We start from the raw sequence: 12,044 nt of genomic DNA on the forward strand, positions 1-12,044 counted from the left end.
CGATTACCAAGGTGAACTCACGGGGCAGGTAGAAAGGGCGACACTTAATGCTCAGGTATTCCAGAAGTGGCGAGCAGCCGGTGGAGAGAGTAGAAATGCTCTTGGGGTCACGTCACTTTCTGTTTACCATGAAACACACTATTCCACCTTTTGTTTTGTTTGACTCCGCCATTCTGTCCGCACGGAGCATGAAGAATGAATCCGACGGCGTTATGGCCTGGTCCGGCACGGTGGGGGTCAGCCATGTCTGTGTGAAGGACAGAATGTTGCAGTCCCTCATGTCACGTTGGAAGGTGACTCTTGCCCTCAGATCATCTAGTTTGTTCTCCGACGATTGTACATTAGCCAGCAGGATACTGGGCAGTGGTGCGCGGTGCGCCTGCTGTCTCAGTCTGTTCCGAACGGCAGCACGTTTTCTTTGTTCTGCGCCTCGGGTGAGCGTCCTGTCCATTGTTGTTGGCCGCGCCGCGTAGTATCTCGGTCGGCCAGGATGGGTGGGATTTAAAAGTGCCCAAGATTACATGTGCAAACTTGTTACCGATGTTGAGAAGGGATCTGCTTTCATAAACTATAAAACTAGAAGTTCCTGGAATGTATAACAAGGTAATAAACAAGTAAAAAGCTAAAAAGTTGCATAGTATGTGCGGAGCGGTCAGGAAGGTTTCTGGACGTCTGGACGTGGCCGTGCCATTGTCTACTCTATTAATACCTACTCAGATCGACTCGGCATTGTTTGCCACAGTTTTAGGGGTTTTCCATTAGGTTTTAGGGTTCCACACGATCTGAGTAGGTAATAAAATGGGACATCGTCAGACTGCATGCCACCGATTGGCTGGTCAGTGGTATTACTCAATGAGTCATGAGAGCCTCTCATTTATGAAAATTAAAACCACCATTTTTGAAATGAGGGAACTGGCTACAAAAAACCAACAACACCGTGGTCCCCAAGTCTGATGAAAAGCCACAGATCGAGCACCAGATATATCGTCGCTTTGACATCAACCTTTCTTGTAGCGTTCATGTCACATAGAGTGGCTTGCAAAAGTATTCAGCCCCCTTGAACTTTTCCACATTTTGTCACATTACAGCCACAAACATGAATCAATGTTATTGGAATTCCACGTGAAAGACCAATACAAAGTGGTGTACACGTGAGAAGTGGAACGAAAATCATACATGATTCCAAACATTTTTTACAAATAACTAACTGCAAAGTGGGGTGTGCGTAATTATTCAGCCCCCTGAGTCAATACTTTGTAAAACCACCTTTTGCTGCAATTCCAGCTGCCAGTCTTTTAGGGTATGTCTCTACCAGCTTTGCACATCTACAGACTGAAATCCTTGCCTATTCTTCTTTGCAAAACAGCTCCAGCTCAGTCAGATTAGATGGACAGCGTTTGTGAACAGCAGTTTTCAGATCTTGCCACAGATTCTGGATTGGATTTAGATCTGGACTTTGACTGGGCCATTCTAACACATGGATATGTTTTGTTTGAAACCATTTCATTGCTGCCCTGGCTTTATGTTTAGGGTCATTGTCCTGCTGAAAGGTGAACCTCCGCCCCAGTCTCAAGTCTTTTGCAGACTCCAAGAGGTTTTCTTCCAAGATTGCCCTGTATTTGGCTCCATCCATCTTCCCATCAACTCTGACCAGCTTCCCTGTCCCTGCTGAAGAGAAGCACCCCCAGAGCATGATGCTGCCACCACCATATTTGACAGTGGGGATGGTGTGTTCAGAGTGATGTGCAGTGTTAGTTTTCCGCCACACATAGCGTTTTGCATTTTGGTCTCATCTGACCAGAGCACCTTCTTCCACATGTTTGCTGTGTCCCCCACATGGCTTGTGGCAAACTGCAAACGGGACTTCTTATGGTTTTCTGTTAACAATGGCTTTCTTCTTGCCACTCTTCCATAAAGGCCAACTTTGTGCAGTGCACGACTAATAGTTGTCCTATGGACAGATTCTCCCACCTGAGCTGTAGATCTCTGCAGCTCGTCCAGAGTCACCATGGGCCTCTTGGCTGCATTTCTGATCAGCGCTCTCCTTGTTCGGCCTGTGAGTTTAGGTGGACGGCCTTGTCTTGGTAGGTTTACAGTTGTGCCATACTCCTTCCATTTCTGAATGATGGCTTGAACAGTGCTCCGTGGGATGTTCAAGGCTTGGGAAATCTTTTTGTAGCCTAAGCCTGCTTTAAATTTCTCAATAACTTTATCCCTGACCTGTCTGGTGTGTTCTTTGGACTTCATGGTGTTGTTGCTCCCAATATTCTGTTAGACAACCTCTGAGGCCATCACAGAGCAGCTGTATTTGTACTGACATTAGATTACACACAGGTGCACTCTATTTAGTCATTAGCACTCATCAGGCAATGTCTATGGGCAACTGACTGCACTCAGACCAAAGGGGGCTGAATAATTACACACACCCCACTTTTCAGTTATTTATTTGTAAAAAATGTTTGGAATCATGTCTGATTTTCGTTCCACTTCTCACGTGTACACCACTTTGTATTGGTCTTTCACGTGGAATTCCAATGAAACTGATTCATGTTTGTGGCTGCAATGTGACAAAATGTGGACAAGTTCAAGGGGGCCGAATACTTTTGCAAGCCACTGTACTAATTATGTCATGGGACGCTCATCAGCGTTGCTTTGAGGACAACCATGCACATAAGATAGTACTGGATTGTAATGGAGAACCAGGCGATCCAAGCTGAGTTGTGGCGATCCATGGTGAGTCGATCCGAGTAGGTACTAATGGATAAAGGGGCTCAAGTGCCCAAGTCCCAGGGGGAGCAACAACCAGTGTGGAGCAGCGGGGAGGGGAATTATTTCACCCTCAATAACAATGTCAAAGAGGGACTAAGGCTCAGGAAGACCCACACCCAGGCCTAGTCCCACGCAGACAAACACACACACAGACAAACACACACACACACACACACACATACACACAGGAACTGCACAAAGACACATATCCTTCCACTCTCTGGGGCAGCCAGCGACTCTATAACCAGATCATCAGCCAACCCCAGCCCCAGAGAGGGTGCAGGAAATGGGGGTGTAAGAAGACCTGCCTGCTCTTCCTCCCCACCATCATATTACACCCTATAGATTAAGAATGAGATGTCACTCAAGTTCACATGCATGTGACGGCAGGGATGCAATAACTATCATTTTAATATTGGATCATCTCTGTATGGAAGCAATGACAGTGACAATGATGCTATGACTGTTACTTTTTTGTAATGGAAAACCAGTTGATCCGAGTCAAGTTGTGGCAATCTGTGGTGAGTCGATCTGAGTATCTACTAATGGAAAAGGGACTTTAGTACTAGCTCTCTTGGTTGTCTAAACTAAAGCTATAGGAAACGTGAAAAAATATGTTTCTTAAAATAACTGATGACTGCGGTGATGCCTGTATGCCTTCACTGATCATGTCTTGCTTTTGTCTTGTCATTACGGCTGCCAATATTAAATTCACAGAGAAAGAAAGACAGCTTCTTCTGGCTTACTTTTTTGTGGAGTTATTTGCATTAAGTCACAAGTTCCAAGAAGTTCCAAGGCACTGTTTAGGCAAGTATCTTTTGACTGAACTACTCAACAACTTTAGTTCTCGTGACCTTATATGATCTAATTGTTTCAAAATCAGTACTTCTGTTTCCAAATCTCAAGAACAAAGGTTGTCAATTCTTTTTCTGGCATGGCCACCCTCACCAACTAACGTTCCACATTCAACAGTAAGGTCTAAAAAGGTGGAAGTTAAATTATAGACAACAGCAAACTTATATTTTCCCTACAAAAATCTGTTAATTTACTGACCTGACAGGCATTATAAAGGAGCTGGTGCTCAAACTTCTTGATACCCAGGATCTGCTGGAACATCTCATATAGTTGGTCCTTGCTAAGGATGAGTTCAGAGGCAGCACTGGTTGTTACACGCTGCTGGTGTTTCCTGGGGTCCTCTTCACCTCGGTAGATGGTGTCAAATTTAGCCATCCAGGAGCTCAGCACTGTTTCTTTGCTTAGCCCATCGATTTCAGGTAAGCTGCGCACACGTTTCTCTATGTGCTTCTTAAAAACCTCCCGAGAGTCACTAGCTGAGCAGCCGCCACTCTGCACCATCCGGGACACACGGTCACTTTTCAGGAACACCTGCAATGAATTTGCAAACCATTAGATCAGTTTGTTTTAAAGTAGGTTTTACAAGAGCACAACTTTAACATCAACTCTTGATAAACACAGAGACTTCTTATGCTATAATAAATTGCTGTACAATGAAGTACTGGACGAATGTGTGTGTGATCAAAGGAATGAAGCTTAGGGTTTCTTTTTTTTTTTTTTTTTTTTTTGTCTGTCCCATTTGGTTCTTTAGCCGTCAGAATTGTTGTCTGAAGACCAACAAGGATACCAAATGGATTTATTTTGCCAAATGGATCATCATGGCATTGCCGTATTGGTCCATTTGATCAACTTTTGTTGTTATTATTTATTTTATTTTCAGTAGTTACAGATGAGACAGACATAATTGGGGGATAGGAAAGGGAGAAAGAAAGAGAGGAAGGAAAAGAAAAACAGAAGGGAAGAGGGACAGTGAGAAAGGGCACTTACAAAGACAAAGAGAAAAAAAAAATCTCCTGGATCACCTGTTGAGAGAAAAAGAAGAGAAAACAAGCAAAAAAAAAACAAAGCAACATACTAAACACAACACCATCATGTTAATCTAGCTAAGTGTAAACAGCAATAAATACTAAATATTGAATGTTGTTGTGCAGCACAGACAGCGCACAATGTGCTTTGAAGTAGCAGCTAAGAAAGGTGTAGTTTATGTCTACGAACAGTGAACACCGATGTGCACACCCGTGTGGATCAGCGCGCTTGTATACAGGAGGTTTCCCCATGTAACGGTCTGCTAGAGGGTGTGGAGGGCCATAGCCCCGTCCCCCAGGGCATGACCCCAGAGTGCGAGAGCCCAAGGAGTACCACCGGAGGGGCATCCGTGCCACCCTCCTGGGAAGGGCTGAGGAGATCCCCAGACGAGGGGTCACCCAGTAGCCACGGAGCAGAAGCCAGAGGGGGCTGCACTGGCGCGCCCGCCGGCTCTGCCGGCAGCCAGCTGTGCCAGAGTGAACCGAGCTGCAGGCCCCGAGGCCGGAGGTTCGAGGGCCCCCTTTGCCCCGGAAGAGGCCTGACCGAGCGACAGGCACCAGGCCCCTGCCAAGCTTAGGGTTTCTAAAGCGATTAAAATGACTGGTTCTCATGTAGATGATGACGTAGAAGTAAATGAGTTTAAAATGTCCTAAATAACACTAAAGTGACCTGTTCAAAAAGTAGTTTGAAGTTTGCCTTCTATTATGTTAATTACATGAAAGGATTTTTTTTCTTTTTTTATTACAAAGGATGACATTTTTTGCCTAAACCTAACAAAACAGTGACACAAGTAAAAATCTGCACAACATGTGGACTCTCTAATATGTCATTTTAGAATTAGGTTATTTATCTATAAAGAATTGAGTTTTAACTTAATTCCAGACCTTAATTCCAGACCTTCAAAGGTCTTATAGAGTCAAGAGTTTGCAGGTCTGTATGAAAACAAATATGTTACAAAAGAGCTTGCAAGAACTTGGTGAGAAAATTTGTAGAATAAAATATGACAATATGTAAAAAAAAAAAAATTAAACCAATTACAACATGAGGCAGACTCTTTCTCTCTCACCACCTTGCACATACACCACAATGTGTTTGCGTCAAAGCTTTATTTTGGTCCATTAGATGAGATTAGCCAACTATACATATGTTCGGCTAACTAGATATCTAGCATTCCACATGCTGCTGTGACCGTAGTTTTAGCTTGGATATTTGACAGACATTCAATCGACATGGAAGCAGCGCTTTCTTACTCAGTTTTCCCCAGTGCTGGCAGTAAAGGAAGACACTGAACCCTTCCCTACTTACTTAGGGATTGTAATAACCTTTAACTCTGACAAATGTTGTTTACCTGCATGCTGACTTGCCCATTTTTATAACAAAATATGCTAAAAGTAAACCAAACCAAGTTAATCTCAGTGTATGCTTAACGAATATTACTATTCAATTTGACAAAAAAAAAAAAAACACTACATTGATTATGTGTGCATCTCTGTTTCCCGGGTGCATTTAAAAAGAAGAATTTCCACACCATATTTCACAGACACACTTTATTTGCACATTTCCAGGACCTGTCTTGGTCTTTTATGTCTTTATTTCAGTAATTTTTTGGGCTTTTCAAGAAATTTCATCTTCCACGCTCACTGAACTTGCTAAAGCAGAAGAAAAACAGGTATTAGTTTATATAATCATTTTAGACATTGATTAGCTCACATCTATGTGGTGGCTTTTTGACTACAACCCAGTTGTTGCTTCACAATGACTACAGTTGGTAATTGTGGATGAATTTCAAACTTTAAAACTTTCTAGCTTGATTTGTTCTTCACTATACTTATCAACCAGCTTGCTCATCAGCCATCTATCAACTGTCATTCCCTCACCTACCACTTGCCTGCTATCCTTTTAGTCACAGACCGAACCACTTTATTTAATTTTCCTGTACCATACTATCATGTATTTTACCAAGCAATTCTTCTCACACAGTCAGATATATATTTCTCTCAGTACAAGCTTCACTCATACACCCAAAACAGGAACTCTTTTTTTAATGTCTCCACTCATTCAACCCTCTCTTGTACTCTATTCACTTGTGAAACCAAATCATCTTTCCCTAATCTAAGAACACTCAACTAATTTGCATATTCACATATAGCTCTCCCACTTGGCCAAACAACAGAAATGCATATTCAAAATATTACCGCAAAATTAAAATTTCTTCATACAGTAATCACTGGTGTTGCTCAATTAGCAAAAGACCTCTCACAATTTACTATTTTAAAAATAAATTTATTGTTTGATCACTGGTTGGTCATAACAGTCTGTTTTCCTTTTCACAAAAGTCAACCTGTTGTCGTCCAACTTGAGCTATTTCTCAGCGATGGATAACCTCAGCATCTGATAGCAAGTGTCTGTTAAATCTACACTATTTAGCATTTATGTGATATATTAGCATTCATGAGTGTAAGCTGATCTTCATTGCGTGTATGGATTTGTATTCAGATTAATGCATGCATATTGGCGTTGAGCTGTGCATGCAAACTGTCTCCCCCAGCTCCTTATTCTCTCCAAAAATAATTTCACATGTTTCTATTTGTGTATGTATGTTTTCTATTCATTTATGTAATTATTAGTTTATTTATTTATTTATTTATTTTATTTACCTTTCTGTTGCAAGGGTCTAGACACTTTCTCAACCTCCACAAGTCAGTCAGCCTCAATTTTCAACCCAATTTTCATATGCTCTCACTTTAACAACACCAGCCTTCATCTCTCATCCAAGCCCTTGTCTTCTCTTCTCACAGTTGATTCCTGCTCCCCAAGATCTGCAGCAATGATACACCCAATGAGCTGTTTCTTCTTCTCTGTTCGTTTTCAGTCTCTTATTTTGCCGGTTAACTCCCAGCATGGCAAATGTGAAACTCAGACAGTCCCATCAGGTCCATTCACACAATCATGTCACTGGTAAACTCCCAGCTTGTGATTAAGAACGCATGCTTCCCTTCACCATGGTATTTGTACATGCTTCTGGACCCTTCAGAGTTTTAGGTCATTATTGCTGTCTGTTGTCTGTTGTTGATTCTTGAAGTCGACTCTGTTGTTCCGGAGCTGCCTTTAGTCTTCAGTGAGAGATTGACCGTCCTTATAGCTTCTTCTCAGGATAAGCACAGGATGAGAGGTGAAGCTGTGAAATTTTCAGCCAAAACCTGGCCTGTTTGTCGTTCCAGTTAGGTTAATCTATCATTTTGCCGCTGTACTCATGGAGGAGGTTGAGCCAAGTCCATGGGCACCTGTATTAACACACTAAGACATTTATTTGATATCATTTTCATCACTAATTATTAACACTTTCATTCTCTAATTCTTCTATCTACATTTTAAAACGTCTCTCTCTCACTCGTTGCACACATATCAGGCAATTTCCTTTCAGACTGCATGCAGACATTTTCACTTCCTGTCACAGACACATACACACACAGCGTTTTTCATACACACACACTCTTCACATCACTGCATTTCCTGAGTTTCTTCACCCTAATCAAACTCTTGTTACAATGTTCACACACTATATACTGTACCCTCTGTAATTCCACTCACTTTCAATATAAAACGAATGCACCCTCAGCCACGCACACAAACTGAACAGCTTCACACAAGTATGTACTAACCGCTTTAGACTTCCAACCATGCACAATAAACAAACAGCCAATTACACAAACACAATCAACACAATTGCACACAAGCCGAAGCACCGTGGGTCCCTCGTGGGTTTCTTGGCGTCCTACGCCCGGGTCCAACCTCCTATGCCCACGTCATTAATTTAAGAGGGGTTCACAACTTTTAACCACAGATAAATTTAAAAGCATCACTGGGGACTGAAACAACCAGCTCTAATCAATGCCCGGGTCCAACCCTGTCGTCCAAACTCTCCCCCCGAAGTCCAACTTCTGCTTTCCAATCAGAGCGAAACTCCGTCCCTGACAGAGAAAGTGATCTGCTCACGTCATCCAAACAACAGACCATTGGTAATTAACGGGGTGCAAATCCCGAGGAATTTCCGACCTGGCACCCAGTTCCACCGGATCCGCTCTTGCGTCCAAGAGAGGTGGCTTGCCAAAGCTGCACTTCGCGCTCTTAAGAGTCGAACTCTCGTACTAGAATCAAATTGGTAACTTTAACACCGTACCTGCGGCCGACGTCCAACGCCTGCTGGCCTATTGTAAAATTTATTATACTTCCACGGCAACACGTGAAGACAACTTTGCACAGACACTTAAAATAACTTTGCAGCAGACTTAAACATCAACCTGCAGTTCTTAGCAAAAATCTCTTGTTCTAATGTTTCAACACTACTGAGCCAATTTAACAGTGAAGATCATTAACTCAGCGAACAGATAATTTAGAATTCATCCAATATGCACACTTTGCTTTAACAGGTGGTGCTTACCTTTAAATTCTATTGGACCGGTCCTCTGTTCGCCTCATTTCACGATCCCACCTTGGGCCAAATTTGTCCTCTCAGCTGTAAAAGAATCCCGGGCTTTTGGCACCAAGTATTGAATCCCGTTCTTTTTATTCTTTTACTGGACAGAGAAAACACGACTCAGTGTGGTCAAAACTTTTCAATCATTTTATTTATTCATTTCCGGAAAAGGAGATACGCACAGTGAAGCCCCCTGCAGATCTAAAGCATTACAAGCATATCACCTATGTTATAATCTGCTCGCTCCTCCCCTACTAAACCGTCCCTTGATCTATTTCAATACTACATGTCTGCCCTATAGCTGCAAAACCGTCTGCACCCTAGCTCCTCATGTTATTTTAGTACGTCCGCGTCACACAGTTTCGATCAAAACAACTTCTTTACTTCTGCCCTTACTTGATGTGTGTGTGTGTGCGCGTTGCTTAGTTCTGCTTTTCTGTCTGCATCTGTTTCCTGTTCTTAATATACTGCCTCTGCATCTCTACAAAAGACTTCCTGTTATGCACGGTTCCAGTCTGGCTGAGCAACTGGTTTGTGAGTCAAAGCTGGCCTGTTATTAAAAAACATAAACAAAATAATCAGAAAATAAGCACTAAGAAAACATATATATATATGTGTATATATTCCTCAACAACCACCATCCAAGCTCCATTCCCTGTGCTCACTTGCTCCCTGTTCAGTTTTTCCTTTCTTAAAGCCTGTCCTGTCTAGCAGCTTTCGCAATCAGAATTGTGATCTGAACACGGTTTTGTACCAAACCACATTTGCTTTTCCAAAATGAGCTCTATAAATGCTTTGTTCTCTCTTGTTCATGTGTTACCTTCATATGCTATCCCTGTTCAGTTTGCATAGAGCTGCTCCTCATTCTACCTGCTGCCTTTCATTCATATACAAAGACCAAGTTTAAATATATGTCTTTGCTTCATTGCTTCATTCCCCTCCCCCCCAGCTGGTTGCGGCAGATAACTGCCGCACCAGAACCTGGTTCTGCCAGAGGTTCCTTCCTGTTAAAAGGATGTTTTTCCATCCCACTATCGCGAGAGTGATGTTGTTACAGAAAGCATTTGTTTTTGACTGAATAGTTGTCACGGTTCTGGCTCATTTTTGACCCAGTAGTTTAAGTTCTCAGGTTTTGGTGTGATTTTTGCATTATGGATTCTTTTCTCATTCTCCTGTGGTGCTTTGTTGGTTATTGTTATTATTATTAATCTATGTTCAGTTATGCTTGTTAAGAGATTAGTTCTTAGGTTGTGTCTCATGTTTAGTGTAGGTTTAGTTCTGTGTCTAGTCTGCGTCTTTGTGTAATGGTTTCTTGTTTCCTGTTTTATTGTGAAAGTCCGTGTCTTATGTGAGTGTATTCAGTTTTGCCTCCCTTGTCTCGTCTTGTCAATCACTTCCAGCTGTGTTCCCCACCTGTGTGTAATCTCCCCGTGTTCTTCTGTGTGTATTTAAGTTGTGTCTTCTTATGTTGTAGTCGCTGGTCCGTCTGTGAATCTACTGTGTGTTTTCCCTGCTATCAACCATCATCTACCCTCGTCTACTTTCCTTCATGTTCAGGTTTGTAGTTTTGTAGTTTAGTTTTTTCCCAGTATAGTTTAGCTTTTGTTCCGTTCTGTCATTGTTCACACCATGCTTTATATTTTCAATAAACCACCTTCACATATCAGCGAGTGTCTACATTTGGATCCTCCTTTATTTTTCCCCACACGGCTCATCCCACTCGCTGTGACAATAGTATTACAACAGTTATTGATAACCAACATAAGAAACACATCATAGAAGACATAACTTTTGGAACAATACTTTTGGTTTGCCTTAAATTGATTCTGTCAAACCAATCGGGCAACTCTGTAGCGGAAAGTGGTGCTCTACTCACAAGGTGTATAGTAGGATAGTAGGAGTGAGGTACTGGTGACCTCAGCTGAGGATATAGTTGAGTGGTGGAAGGAATATTTTCAGGTGCTCCTTAATCCCAATGACATGCCTTCTGTAGAGGAAGAGTTTGGGGACAAGGGGGGCAACTCACTAGGTGTGAGGTCACTGAGGTAGTTAAGCAACTGCTTGATGATATGGTCTGGGGTGGACGAGGTTTGCCTCTGGATGTTGTACGCTTGGATGACATATCTCTACAACATTGCATGGACCTCTGGACCTCTGGTGCCTTTGTATTGGCAGACTGGGGTGGTGGTTCCCATCAGTAAGAAGGGGAACTAGAGGGTGTGCTCCAACTACAGGGTGACTACACACTCTACACAGTCGTCAGCCTACCTATTTCATTTCTGCTTTTTGCAGAAAATGTGGTTCTCTTGGCTTCATCTTGGCCTCCAGTTCACTCTTGAGTGGTTCGCACTTGAGTGCCCAGGCCATGGTCCTCAGCTGGAAAAGGGTGGAATGCCCACTCAACTCCAGAGATGAGTTGAGCCGCTCCAAATGGAGGAGTTTAGATATGTTGTAGTCTTACTCACGAGTGAGGGGAGAAGGGAGCAAGAGATTCACAGACGAATTGGGGCCACATCCAGTCTGTCAAAGTTAAGAGCGAGCTGAATGTAAAAATGAAGAGATTACATCACTCTCCTGGTCTAGAACGCCTCAGTGTTCCCTGGATAAGCTGGAGGAGGTGGATGGGGCGAGGAAAATCTGCCTTGAACGTCAGTCAAATAGCCCAGTTAGAATTGAAAATCAAAGGTTAGAAATAATAAGATTATTTAGGCTAGATACCTACTTAGCTAACATAGACTATGACAGCTAAAATGTATGCAGGTATATATGCTGCAAAATGTGAGAGCTAGTAGAATAAAAAGTAAGGATGTGTACAAAAAAATGTACTTGTATTTTCAAATTTTCACTTAAAATTTTTTAAATACACTTGTTTTTGAAATTTACATTTGAGGAACAAAATATTCAAAAATGTGGACAC

General features: G+C 42.3%; 1 protein-coding gene across 2 annotated transcripts in view; it reads right to left on the minus strand.

The window, feature by feature from the left end:
* Positions 1-12,044, minus strand: part of cadpsa (Ca2+-dependent activator protein for secretion a) — a 318,715-nt gene that overhangs the window by 261,842 nt on the left and 44,829 nt on the right. For both annotated transcript variants that reach the window (XM_063474914.1, XM_063474915.1), the window contains exon 3: positions 3,823-4,155. In XM_063474914.1, the coding sequence (XP_063330984.1) occupies positions 3,823-4,155 (333 nt within the window). The remainder of the gene's footprint in view (positions 1-3,822; positions 4,156-12,044) is intronic.

Source organism: Pelmatolapia mariae, linkage group LG5 (assembly GCF_036321145.2).
Source record: "Pelmatolapia mariae isolate MD_Pm_ZW linkage group LG5, Pm_UMD_F_2, whole genome shotgun sequence".
Lineage (NCBI taxonomy): Eukaryota > Metazoa > Chordata > Actinopteri > Cichliformes > Cichlidae > Pelmatolapia > Pelmatolapia mariae.